This window comes from Dipodomys spectabilis, unplaced genomic scaffold (assembly GCF_019054845.1).
Source record: "Dipodomys spectabilis isolate Male_0828 unplaced genomic scaffold, ASM1905484v1 ptg000096l, whole genome shotgun sequence".
Lineage (NCBI taxonomy): Eukaryota > Metazoa > Chordata > Mammalia > Rodentia > Heteromyidae > Dipodomys > Dipodomys spectabilis.
The window spans coordinates 30,774,738-30,789,031 of NW_024870773.1; the positions used below are offsets into that span (position 1 = coordinate 30,774,738).

General features: G+C 43.3%; 1 protein-coding gene across 7 annotated transcripts in view; it reads left to right on the top strand.

The window, feature by feature from the left end:
* The window catches only part of Pard3 (par-3 family cell polarity regulator), a 636,430-nt gene extending 624,354 nt beyond the window's left edge, over positions 1–12,076 (top strand). For all 7 annotated transcript variants that reach the window (XM_042685969.1, XM_042685972.1, XM_042685970.1 and 4 more), the window contains 2 exons: positions 3,333–3,460; positions 10,118–12,076. In XM_042685969.1, the coding sequence (XP_042541903.1) occupies positions 3,333–3,460; positions 10,118–10,511 (522 nt within the window). In that variant the 3' untranslated portion in view covers positions 10,512–12,076. The remainder of the gene's footprint in view (positions 1–3,332; positions 3,461–10,117) is intronic.
* Positions 12,077–14,294: the final 2,218 nt, after the last annotated feature.

The following is a 14,294-nucleotide window of genomic DNA, read 5'->3' on the forward strand; positions in this document are numbered from 1 at the left end:
GAGAAATGCTTAATTAATGACTTAATTCAGTGAAACACTATATGGATGCTATTTCTTTCATTTTGTTTTGCATGCAGAGATGTCAAAATTTTACAGCTCTCCCAACTATTCCACAATATCTCTTTATAACCATGATAAAGATGTGCTGTCGCTCATTTACAGGAGCCACAGGAGTAGTTTTCTCTGTGATTTTAAACATAAGTCATGGAGGAAATTCCAGCACACTGTGTAATAATCATATTTTATGTCTGTCATTCAGCTTCCATTGTTTCTCTCATGTGACATTCTCTGCTATTTTTTTTATTTTTATTTAAAAGGTCATTTCTTGTAACAAATTTCATTATAGACCAAGCCTGGCTACCTGTGGCGTGCGGCTGACTCTGTTGTATTGCACTATTTAAAAATGTCTACTTTATGAGGTTACAAATTGCTCCTTCATTTATTTTTGTGATTTTTTGGACTTAGATGCAGGATTCCATTCTGCCACAATGCATACAAATCATACTATTGAAAAGGCAGAATTGTCAAATGACAACAATTGTAAAATGATAACAATATTCATGTGTATGAGATCTTTTTCAAAATTGTCATTATTTGGAATGATTTTATTGAGTTGCTGCTTTAGTCCAGTCATGTCTACAATCTTACTTAAAATGTGTCACCCTTTTATACCAGGTATCAGTGTTTGATGCCTGTAATCATAGCTACAATGGAGGCTGGGATCTGAAAATTGTAGCTCCAAACCAGTCTAGGCAGAAAAGTCCTTGAGACTCTAACTGCCAAATGCTCAGCAAAAAGCTGGAAATGGAAGAGTCTTTCAAGTGGTCGAGTACCATTCTTGAGCAAAAACAGCTAAGGGACAGTACTCAGGCCCTGAGTAGAAGCCTCAGTGGCAACATGTTAAGAAAAAAAAAAAAAAAAGGTACCTTTAAGGTAATGGTTTGTCTTCATTGATCTATCTTTTGAATTCTCTGACAAGGGAAATCCAGCAACAGTGGCCTGTTTACTTTTTATAGTGGTAAACACAATTACATGATGAAGTCAGTTTGTCCTAACCAAACTCATTAATTTACATTTCCAGGGCCCTGTGCTGGTCATTTCATTCCTTAAGCTCATCAGGAAGTGAATGGGTGCTTAAAGCTGGTAAGGTGTTATCCAAATAGGGTCAGAAAAATAGTTGAAGAAAGAAAACTCTTTTTTCCCACCTCTTTCTGTCAGAATCAAATTTCTAGACCACTGGGAGAAACAACTTAAAACACACCTGAAATTTCCACAAGACCTTGAATTTTCTTTTCACATCTCCGCATGTAGTCTGTCAGAGAGCAGCATGAGTTTAAAAAGCTGGTTACGAAATCCTGCTGCAGAATGCCAGACCCTTCAAGACTGCATGACGTGTGCAGATTGGGAAGGAAGGAAATGGGATTCTTTTTGAGAGCAGAGTGGAAATTGCTTAGTATTTCTTGCTCTGCTTTCCCTCTGCCCAATAGTCTTCCTTGAGCTCCTATGGCTCCCTAGGACTCACACACCGTTCAGCAGCCTATTCAGCCAGCATGGCTTAGTCTCCAGGAAGCAAAGTCTATCTGTTCTAATGGAGTTGGTGAACAATTGGTAGCTGCTTTGTTTGCATAAGCAGAAACTCTCTGGTGAAGTGTGCTTCTTGCTGAAGGCACTGGGCTGTGTTATTTGAACAGTATTATGGAGTGAGTCTCTGAGCACACATTTGTCCCAGTGAGTGTGGTTATAAACATCCACTAGTAGAGACTGGGGTATTATAAAGCCTAATCTCTTCCCATATTATTTTTGTGTCAGGATATTTTTAATATGCTTACTGACTGTGCCCATATGCTTGGAAATTTTTGTCCTGGACATTACTTCATTATTGCTTACCAACAAATAAGACAGTGCAGGCCTAGCAGAAAGAGAGCAATGGATGTAGTTAGGTTGGTTTGTTTTTTTTTCAGATAGAAGCCAACCAGAGGGACTCTTCATGTACCAAGGCTCATGAAACCCTCCTATTCCTTGCCAATGAACACTAAGAACTCTGTTATTTTTGAAGATAATTATCAAGCCAAAGTCTGCCGCTATCTTTCAACTCTGAAATAAAACAAAGGCAGGTACCAGTGGCTCATGCCTGTAATCCCAGCTACTTAGGAGACTGAGGTCTGAGAGTCATGGCTCAAAGCCAGTCCAGGAAGGAAGATTTGTGAGATTCTCATCTCTTCTTAATCAACAAAAAGCCAGAAGTGGAACTGTGGCTTAAGCAGTAGAGTGCCAATCTAGAACAAAAAGCTCAGGGACAGTGCCTTGAGTTCATGCCCTAATAGTGGTACATGCATGCATGTACACAAGAATAACTTTTTAGTGTAAAAGTGATGTACAATGGGGTTACACTTATATAAGTCCGTGATGAGTACATTTCTTTTTCAACAGTGTTACCTCCTCCCTTGTTTTCTCCCAGTTAGTTACCCTTCATAGGCCTTTGAACTACCCAACTCGGGAGAAGTCGCTATCAACAGATGACTAAGCCACGAGGAGCCTTGGTAGAAGGCCATCAGGGAAGTGTGTTGTCTAATAACCAATGAAGCGACATTGCTAAAACTCAGAACCATCCCACTGGAGTGCTTTTGTTCCTTGTCTGGCTTCCCTTTTAGGTTAGAGGAGGACATGTCCAAGGCTAGTAATGCATTGTTTAATCCACCCTTGGTTAAGTTTCAAATCTTAACTGCCATCCTGTCGTAAGCCGGGAATCAAGCAAATTGGATCCTACCATTACAGTGAAACACATACCTACCCATCATCGCCACCGCAGGGGCAGCTTTCAAGTGTGCAGTGGACCTGGAGACTCCTCCAATTTTCTGAGCTACTGTAGCAAACTTTTATTCCGCTTTTGACATTTGTTTCTTAGTCCCCTTGTGTTTGTTGCTCTCACAAGTAGTTAACCTAGTGTTTCATGTTCATGTTTGCTGAACTTCATTAGTTAGGCCAGCGATGCTGACCATGTATGCTGTACGCCAAAGCCAGAAGCTCAACGAAACATGAGGTGTGCGCGTACTGGGGAGCCACGCTGTGCTTCTTCAGGTTTCTCAAAAACACTTGATTTTTAGGAAGAAAAAGAAAGATCACAGAATTTGTGAAGTGTTTTTATAAGTCAGTTTATAAGAATTGAAAGAGAAAGCCAGAATTGAACTGGGGCTCTCAGTGGTTGAGTGCTTGCCTAGTATCATGCCCAGACCCCAGGTTCTATTCCCAGCACCACAACTTGAAAGTGAGTGACTAGCAGCATGTGGTATGCCATTCCCTTCTTGCTAACCAGCTGTGCTTCCCTTCCACAGCCCAGCTCTCGGCCAGTGGCGCAGAGCGGCCGGCACTCGGTGTCCGTGGAGGTTCAAGTGCAGCGCCAGCGACAGGAGGAGCGAGAGAACTTCCAGCAGGCCCAGCGCCAGTACAGCTCACTGCCCAGGTACACGAGAGGCTGCCGAGTGCTCCAAACTGCCCCTTAGACTGTGGTGGTTTCTCCAGCTTGCACAGGGCCATCTGAGAGAACTGACCAGGGAAGTTCTGCTTGGCCTGGGTGGGTGCATCAGCAAGACTAGAAGAAAGGGTTTTGTTTTGGTTGTGTGTGTGTGTGTGTGTGTGCGCGCGCACGTGCACACACACAGCACACGCATACTGGTAATAGGGCATAAACTCAGAGCCTAGGCACTGTCCCTTAACTTTTTCTCTCAAGACTGTTACTCTACCACTTGAGCCAAAGCTCCACTTCCAGCGTTTCTGCTGGCTAATTGGAGATAAGAGTCTCACAGCTTTGTCTGCTCAGGTTAGTTTCAAACCATGATCCTCAGATCTCAGCCTCAGGAGGATTACAGGAGTGAGCCACTCACACCTAGCTAAGGAATTTGTTTTTAAAAAGATGCCAGAAAGTCTACCTGAAAGCTCCTGAGCCAGAAGTGATGTGATATGGCATATGAATACTGGACTTAGTGATATGACCTGGATTCTATTCTAGTCTTGGTTCTGTTGTTTCTCAAGTGGTCACAGGAAAAATAAAATATCCCTTGCCTGCAATGTGAGAAGACCTTTCTTTTGCTTGGCTCACAGGTACCTGCATAAGTGCTACGTGGTACATGTAGGTAAAGGGCGTGAGGGTGAGTGCTGGAAACTTGACTTTTCATGGGATTCACTCATAGTGACCGCCCAGTGGCCCTCCAGTCTACTACTGTACAGAGTGAGAACACAGAGTCCCAGGAGGTGAAGTCCCTTAGCAGACAGCCACACAGGCATAGTTTTCCTCCTGGGCTCCTGGGGACAGGCACCTCCGCTCCAGGCACCCTCTGCTAAAGATCAGGAATGTTCCGTCATGCTGGGCTCCCAATACACGAGATAAGAGCCATTTTCTATCAAAGCATTTCTTCCAGGCAATATATAATAAAGAAAAAATGCCTAGCTTTTCAAGTCACTCTTGTCTTCACAGTTATTACCGGACATTTGTTGCTCTGTTTCAAAATCATATAACAAAGGCATTTCTAGTGTACAAAGAATGCAGACCCCATATTGATGTCAGGAACAGAGCATTTAAAGTTTGAACGAAAGAATTTTGGCCAGGGGAGTAGTTATATGCCTGCATTTAATTGATGTAAAGGTGACCTGATTCCATTTCTAATAAAGGTAAGTTCCTTGACATGTTAACTAAGCACTAATGGACTTCATACTGACATTGGTCAGCCAAGAGGGAGTGGGTGGGCATGAAAGTCCTCCCCAGGATGTGTGACCGATACAGAAACTTGCTTGTGGAGGGTTCTGTTTCAGCCTCCAAGGCTGTTTTCTTTGCTTTTAAATAGGAGGGCTCTCCCTAGTAATTATTTAGCCCAGTCTGGGTAAAAGAGAAATGTCTAATTTTGGACAGGTCCTTGGAAAATACTTCACAGTTAGTGAGTCTGTTTGTCAGAGTTCAAACTCAGACCTTCTTCTGCCATATGGGACCATTGCTTTTGTTTCTAAATTTGGGCGTTAACAGGTGGGACTCTTCGGAGCTCTGCTGGCCTTAGCATTTGGGAAGGGCCACAGTGTGAATAAATCAAATAGTAAACATCTGAGAAATGTACATAAAGGTTCTGTGAGATCCTCTCTCCCGGCCTGTTTGGCTTTCCATGGGTAAGGCGAAGATGAAGATGTAGATGATGAGCATACCAGCTATGCTGCCAACTCTATAGCCACACAGGAGGCATGGCCTAGCATGGCTTATACAAGAGAGGTTACAGGCCTTGTTTCTTACATTTACTGGCAAAATACTCGTTTCATAAGTTTCAGCTTTGTTAGAGTATTTCACGGGGTGCTGGAGGCTTACACTTGTAATTTTAGTTACTTAGGAGACTGAGACCTGATGATCAAGGTTTAAAGCCAGCCCAAGCAGGAAAGTCTACGAGACTCTTACCTGCAATTAACCACCAAAAAGATGGAAGTGGAGCTGTGGCTAAAGTGATAGAGTGTCAATTTTGAATGAAAAGCTAAGGGACAGCACTGAGGCTCTGAGTTCAAGCCCCAATACTAGCACATGCATGCATGTACGCGCACACACACAAACCAGTATTCTCTAATGAGGGAAGGAACTTAGGAAATTCACTTGCCTAAGACAAGAACACTAGAGAGATGAGGCCGTTGGTCTGAAAGGTGGAACAACTGGGTGAAGAGAAACACTAGCGCTGTGAGCCTTACGAAGTCTCCTCCACTGCATTTCTCCTGGCTTCATTCCAAATAAGCTTCTGTGTGCAGCACTATAGCTTTTCTCCAATAAACTTCATCTTCTCCACTCGACATTTTTGTTCATTAATTTTAACTGCCATGTTTAACTGTACATATTTATGGAGTATAATATGACATATCATACACGTACACGGTGTGTAATGATCAAATGAGAGTAATTGGCATGCTGTCCTCTCTGACATTTGTAGTTTCTAGTATTGGGAACATTCTGAGAGTCCTGTCTCCAGTTGTTTTGAAATATCCAGTTAGTGATTGTCACTATAGTTTTATCACCTATAGTATTCCTCTTTTTCTACCTCCCCTCCCGCTCCCCAGAAGTACCATGTAGAACTGACTTCACAAGGTCAGGCAAGCTGTCGCCACTGTTGCTAGTAATTGCCCTGCTTAGTGTTTCTAACAAAATAAAGTTTCCCTCTAGGCTAATCCTACCTCTTTCATTTTCATCATTTTATTCCATTCAGATGTAAGAAAACCAGACAGCCCTCAAAGAAAGAGTTGTGTGAGTGTTGGGCAGGGGCGGCTGGGTACCTTCTGCATGGTAGCCTTGTTCAGAGAAGAGCTTAGTGTGGTCTGTGGTATGATGAGCAGGCTCAGGGCTGAGATCCCTGCTCTAGCTCCACTCCTGGCAGAGCATCATCATCCACAGCAGACTGCGCACAAGGCACCAACCAAGGAAGGGAAAGAACTCCACCAGGAGTTGACATGTGCCATGCATGGATTCATGGAAACACTTAACCTTCTGTTTTTCAGATGTGGTCAGTTAACAGAGCTGTCTAAACAAGTTGGTGTGATATCTGAAACTAAAAAGATTGCACACACACACACACACACACACACACACACACACACACTTCAATGGCAAAGTGGAGCGCATACAATAAAACAAATGGTCAAGACTTTGTATCACTTGCATTAGATGAGGTGGTTTGAATTAGAGGGATGAATGTGAGCCAAACTCATTTGTACATTCTAATTGTAATTAAGGAAATAAATCCATGAGTAGAATCTGAGTCAGATTTGGAAATGTCAGAGAGAAAAAAATGCTAGGTAGAATCACTAGGATCTTTTCTTTTCTTTTTTTTGGGTCCGGTCATAGGGCCTGAACTCTGGGCCTGGGCACTGTCCCTCAGCTCTTCAGCTCAAGGCTAGCACTCTACCACTTGAGCCACAGTGCCACTTCCGGCTTTTTTTTTTTCTGCTTATGTGGTCCTGAGGAATCGAACCCAGGGTCTCATGCATGCAAGGCAAGCGCTCTACCACTGAGCCACTTTCCCAGCCAGGATCCTTTCTTTTTAAATGCCTAGATTAGTTTCTCTTGTTAGTATCCAGCATCCAGTCCTTAAACAAAGCCCAGGTATGTATGTGTATTCATGGATACTTCCAGAAAGACTTAAGACCCTTGATTAAATATTCCTCCAGAGTTTTTTCCTGCTATGCCTTGGCTGTCTACCTGCTGTTGCTTCTCTCTATACTAGGTTTCCTCCAGTGTGCTTCCCATCAGGCTTCTTTGATCCTATTTCCTACTTGTCTACTTTAGTTTGCTTTGTCTTACTGCTGTGCCTTGGTGGCTAAACCTTCCCAGAGTTTAGCCATCTTTGTGGAGACAGACCTCAGGCCTGATTGGAGTAGTTATTACCAAGCTAGGATATATACATGGACAGATGCAGAAATCTCCAGAAGCTCAGTGCAGGACCCCACAAACCAAGGTATGAAATATAAAGAAAAGAAAACTGTTGTTATTTGTGGCTGCAGGATCCCTGGGTTGTAGACAGAACAGGAATCTCTGACCATAGTTTTCTCCTAATTTCTGAAGAAGAATTGGTGGAGTGGCCCTCCTTTAATAGGAACTCTTTGATCTCTAGCCCAGTCCTTCTAGTCAAAAGGGACAAAGTTCACACTGTTGGTTACTTTTCTTCTTCGGTCCATATGATCACCTGCAGAACCCAGAGTCTAACCCTTGAAGGCAAAGTGGCTATCTGGAAACTGTCTATTTGTCAATTATTTAAATTGTGCCACTCCCCCAGTCCCTTTCCTAGGCATTTTACACAAGACATCTCACTTATTCTCCACATTACTTTATAAACTCAGTTATGATGCCCAGTTCATAGATGAGGTAACTTGGGCACTGCAGCATCACACAGGATCACACAGCTACCAATCAAGAGTTTCAGGGTCTGAATCTATGTCTGGTACCATGCTCCTCTTTCCCACACCCAAAGGCCTAGATGTCTGCATTCTAGTTTAGGATGCTCATTGTCTGCTTCCTTTCTCGTTGCCTCATTTCTCATCCATTTATCAATCAAGGATGCATGTTTCCTTACCCCAAGGACATGTGTATATTTGTTTGTTCTTATCTATGCATGAATCTGTGTCTATTTCTGTGTGTGTATAGCTATGTATATATCTGTGTGTATATTTTTCTGTGCATCTGTGTCTGTGTCTGTGCCTGTGCCTGTGTGCCTGTGTGTGTGTGTCTATGTGTGTGTGTGTGTGTGTGTGTGCGTGTGTGTGTGTGTGTGTGTGTGTGTGTGTGTACTTAATTCAAACCTTAAGGCAGAGTTTTTCCTTTTCTCTATACTGATTAATATGAAAAATCTTTAGCTACAAGAAATTCATTCTCCCACATTACCATAATTTCCATCCTCAACAAAACTCAGTGAGTTCTCATGTATTTAAATATAGCAAGACTCTAAATTCCTGGGAGAATACAAAATTCAGTTCATGGCACACAGCCACTATAAAGTGACACCAGAGGTCTCATGGTGTTGGGGAGAAGGGGCTTGTAGTTTTCAGTAGGCCAAGGATTAAAAACAAGAAGCAAAATTTCTGCGGCCTATTTCTGATTATCTTTAAATTGATAACTCACAGAAGCGCCTCCTCCCCACTGCTGTGGTATCAGTAACAAGTTCATTGTTTTAATTAAAGTTTCATGATTAATGTCAGGTCCCTGGTTTCATGCTGACACTTTCTATCATTCATGTCTCTGGGCAGATTAATTTATGGCTTTTTAAGTGAAGATAATCAGTGCTTTAGGCAAATAAACTATTCCATCAAATCTAAGGAATCTGTCTTGAGCTGATGTTGCAAATGATCTGATTCTCACTAAGAGAGACAGACAGAAACACTGTCTTCGGTTTAATTAATCATAGTTAGATCCAGAGGTGGCACTGGACATTGTATTCAATTTTCAGTTTGAAAACATGGCTGAGTATATTTTAGGCCATCTGGGAAATGGAGAGATTCCATCCCCAACAGTATCGCCAGCACTTCAGAAAGTTCGAAATACAAATTACTCCTCCCTGTGGGACGCCAGTGGTCCTGGCACCCCCAATTCCCTGCCACAGGGGCGCCCTGTGTGCAGGGGCTGAGCGATGCTGGCTGTCGCCAAAACGATTTTCTTATTGATAAATGGAGCAATATATTTGCTTTATTACTCAATCGTCTCTCCTCCTTCCATTTTCAAAACAAAAAAAAATTAGGGCATGTCTTCCTTCCTGGCACAAAATTGTTTCACTTTATCATAGGCAATCTTATTGTAAATTCATAAAAGCATCTAGAGACTGGATAGTAAATTAAAGATGTTTCAAAACAATAATGTTTCCTGAAAATCATGTGCTGCTTTATTGCAGAAGTGATGAGTTTGAAGTTTCTGGATGACTCAGATTTATTTCTCTCTCTGGGCTAACAGAAAGTAGCGAAGCATGGTACCCTAGCCTTGGGTGAGGGAAAGTCATGCAAGGAAGCGGGGTTTTCACCCTACACCTGCGGCTTATCCCATCCAGACAAGTGCCAGCTGCTGACCCGGATCTCACAAGCTGGAGCTCAAAGGGGCTGCCTGTTGCATTTTTAATCACTAAGAAGTCTAGACTTAAATCTTTCATAGCAGAACTCATATTGTAATCTATTACATGTACTTCTTATTAGCTAGCATTGCTGGCATGATGGTGGCAGCTGTGTAAAATATTTGTTTTGCTTGTTTAGAATTGAATTGTAACATTGTAAAGCAAGTGGCAATTATTGCCGTTGGTAGGTACTGCCAAATTTCAAACACTTCTATACTTGAAAACGAGTCCAAATAGCAAGAGATATGGTTCCCAGAAGCAAAGTAGATCACATCTCCCTGGAAGCAGGAAGAGAAGGCCCTACTTCTGTTCACCCAATCTTTGTCCACTTAGCTGGGCCAGAGAGCTTGTTGAGGACGGCTGGCTTTGGATTTCTGGTTCCTCACTTGGCATAAGGCAAATGATTCAAAAGGATTCGTACGTATTCACTGAAGCAAGAACACGTACAGCGCACCCCTTCCCTCTCTTCCCTCTCCTCACCTCATACTAACCTTGGGACTTTGCTCTCTTTCTAGGCAAAGCAGGAAGAATACCAACTCAGTCTCCCCGGATTCCTGGGAGCAGAGTTGCCCCCCAGGTGAAGGTTTCCAGAGTGCCAAGGAAAACCCCAGGTACTCAAGCTACCAGGGCTCCAGGAATGGCTACCTGGGCGGGCATGGCTTCAACGCCAGGGTCATGCTGGAGACCCAGGAGCTACTCCGCCAGGAACAGAGGCGGAAGGAGCAGCAGATGAAGAAGCTGCCTCCTCCCGAGGGACCCAGCAATTATGACTCATATAAGAAAGTGCAGGATCCCAACTACGGCCCTCCCAAGGGACCCTTCCGGCAAGACGTGCCCCCATCCCCTTCACAGGTTGCCAGGCTGAACAGACTCCAGACTCCTGAGAAGGGGCGGCCCTTCTATTCCTGAGCAAGAGCGAGGTCAGCGGAGGCTCACGTCACACAGTTAAGGACGTTTCCCGGGAAGACTTGTATTGGGGGAGTTGTTGTTTGTTGTTGTTGTTTTCAGAATCCTCCATGGTACTATGGGATAGTTCTGTCGTTGGTATCAGTGCCTTTAAAGCAGTACCGGCAAAGAATGGAAGGCCTTAACGTCTTTGCCACTATGACTCAGAGTTTGTTTCTTGGAAAGGTTTCCCACCACTGACAATCATCTGTGTGAGGCATTCTGCATCTCTGGAGGACGGGATCTTGGTCCCCTGGCATCAGATGGCCCTGGCTTCGTTGCCACAGCTCCTTTTCTGGAAGCTGAGGGTATTGCTGATTGCGCCCTTGCCCCTTGGCTGCCCTGGCCTATGAGACATCATGGCCATCTGTGGGGGATGGACATGGGCAGTGTACACCAGAAACGGGGGCTCCCTCATGCTGCACAGCACAGTGGTTTCTAGGACTTTGTAATCAATCTGGGTTTCCCTTTTTCCTTTTCAGCTCCTTGTAAAAGGAAAGTTTTATCATCCTATGAAAGAAGCCAAGCCATATTCCAGCACCATTTGGTTATTGGGGTGGGGGGTTCCTTTTGTAACTGCCTTATACGTTACCAATAAAGTGATGATTTGAGTCCATGTTTATAAACACACTTGTTCTGTCATGTGCCTGACACGGGCTGAGTCAACGCAGCTCTGTGTAGGGACCCAGGGTGGTTTAGATGGGGAAGGACTGGGTGTGCCTGGTGGTTCACGAGAGGAGCTGTGGGCCAGTCTGTGCCATCATTATCTTAATTCAATTTTATTGTGTCATGTTGGCAAGAAGGGCACAGAGTGGGATGATAAATCTCACACAGTCATTTGTGGATTCTGAAAACAGATCCATTTTAAAGGAATTTTGGTATTTGTCTAATCCACCCACACATGGAATACCCCTATGTGGTGATGCCATTTAACTAAATAATTCTGCACTGAAACAGAAAAAAAAAAAAAAAAACAGAATAAGGAAAAAGCCATTGCACGTCCCACAGAGAACATTTTGGTGTCCCTCAGCCAGCAGTAACAAAAGGTGGCACTCATGTCAATGTTTTAATGCACGTGTGGGTGACAAGCCCCCGAGAGACTTTTCCACTTTCATCTGCTGCCCTGAATATTATATATTGTAAAACCATGGCTGGCTTGCTGAAGTGCCTGCGATCCTGATATGAAAATAAAAGCTTGAGATAAAAGCTTGATGTCCCATATATTAACAAAAAGAAAAAAAAGACTAATATTGAGATGCCTATTTTTTTTTTTACTGGCATATTGTATTTTTTGTGTAGACTTGGTTTTAGAAAACATCGTGAAGTGTCCATACATACCTATGTCTCTTTTGCATTTCTCTGTGATGGTTCAATTTGTTAATAACGTGCACCAGTGCTTAAGTGTGTCACCAGTGCAAGCGCGGTGAGCTTGAACAGCAGTAGCTCTTTCTCACAGCCTTCTCTGAGCTATGAGAAACAGCTTTCCCTGTATATATGAGTCTTCTAAATAAAAGGCATATTTCTTCCTGCTTGTTGTGATGTCCATAGTTTTCCTGTGGAACCTGTTCTGTTTTTTTAACGTGTTAAGCAGTGGTAATATTATATTTAGTAGGAATGTAATATTTCTTCATATATGTTCATGTATAGACAAGGAAGTGGTGATTCATTGCTTATTGGACCCGTGAGGATAGATGGGGTGAGAAAGACAAGAGTTCTTCTTCCTCTTCTTCTCCTTCTCCTTCTCTCTCTCCCTCTCCCTCTCCCTCTCCCTTTTTTTCTTCTTCTTCTTCTTCTTCTTCTTCTTCTTCTTCTTCTTCTTCTTCTTCTTCTTCTTCTTCTTCTTCTTCTTCTTCTTCTTCTTCTTCTTCTTCTTCTTCTTCTCCTTCTTCTCCTTCTCCTTCTCCTTCTTCTTCCTTCTCCTTCTCCTTCTTCTCCTTCTTCTTCTTCTCCTTCTTCTCCTTCTTCTCCTTCTTCTCCTTCTTCTTCTTCTTCTTTTTTGTAGGAGGGTGGATTGCAATTCTGGGATTTGAATTCGGGACATCCTGGTTGCTTGGCTTGGCTTGGGTGGTGCTCTACCATATGAACTGCACCTCTGGCCCAGCTTTTCGCCAGTTATTTGAGATGAAGTCTATTGAGCATTTCTGTCCTGCTTGGGCTAGAACTAATGTTCTTCATATCTCAGCCTCCTGTGTTGCTAGGATTATAGACAGGAGCCACCAATGAATGTCTAGTAAAGAGTCCCTTCTCAGTAAAACCACAGGTGGCCCAAAGAAGGCTGATAAAATGAGTCAATACCCTAGGAGAAAGGAAAAGGAGAGTTATTTGGAGCCCTTATATGTCCATTGCTAACTTGGGTCTCTTAGCATCATCTTGGAAAGCCAGAACTTCTCATTGAGTCCCTACATCCCATACCATGATCCCAGAGAAAGGTCCAATTTCTAGTCTACTTCCAACACTAATCTAGTTCTTCTATTTCAAACCACAAAACAATGTTTTGTTGTATCCTTTGGATGGACATTTACTTAATATGGTACACGATGTTTGAAGGTGTAAAAGGTGACACATCCCTAGCTGGGTATTATGAGCACAAATAAGTGCTGTGGTTCCCACCCAAAGAGCAAGTGTGTAAACCTTTGCACACATGTCCTGGTGACAGCAGGCCTTCCATTCTTGGTCTCATGGATGCTCTCATCCTGTCACAGAGTCTGAGTTCTAGTTTCTCAAGTTTAGAAATGAAAGGTGTCTGATGTTTTTGTTGCTGGCTTGCATGCAGGTATGGAAAGAATGGTCAGATTGTTAAATATTCTCACTGGCCCATGGCCAGTGTCAACGCTTACAGATTATTGATCTCAACTGACAGCAAGAAGTAGAACAGGAGAGGTAATGCTGAACACAGTAGAAACTATGTCACCTAGGGATTTGTAGATTAAAAACCGATGATTTGAGCTGAACTGGGGAAGAGAAGTAGGAGTAGATAAGAGTCAGCATAGGGGTAAAAAGCTATTCTGTCAACCATTCTTACCTAAATGAAGTGCTTTGGGGGCTCAGATACTTTATAGGCACTTTAGGGAATCACCTGGATAGAGTTCCAAAAATTTTTCAGGCTGAGTCTGTTAAGCTATGTAGTGGGCTCTACCCAGGACCCTTCAGAGAGAAGCCCCCAGCCCATGAAGAGGAGCTGATGGGGACCCTGAGGTTAACCTTAGTTGGAGATGGAGCAACATGGTTATTTAACTGCCTCTTAGAGGAGAGAATCCACTCTGACATGTTGCCATCCTTAGTATAAAAATAATATACCTGTTAGCTTTACCTGCTCTGATGAAATACCTGACACTTATCAGATAAAGAGGCTTATTTCAGCTCCTAGGTCTGGAGATTCAAGCCCAAGATTGGACAGATCTGCATTGCTTTGGGCCTCTGTCAAGGGTAGCATATCGCTGTGTGAGAGCAAGTTATACCATGGTGAGCCAGGCCACAGAGGAAAGGGCATGAGGAGAGGGAGAGAGAGGAGAGGAAGAGACTGGCATCCCACAGTTTTCTTTGAGGACACACCCCAAGTGACCCAAGGACCCCTACTAGGACCCACTTCTCAAAGTCCTGCCACCTCCCAGTGATGCCACCTGGCAATACTCATACACCCATGGCAACCGTGTAGATTGATAGGGTATGAGATGTGAGACTTTCCCTCCTACGTTCTCTCTTTGTGGTCAGAACAAAGACAGCTCAGAGGTCAGAGCGTCCACAATT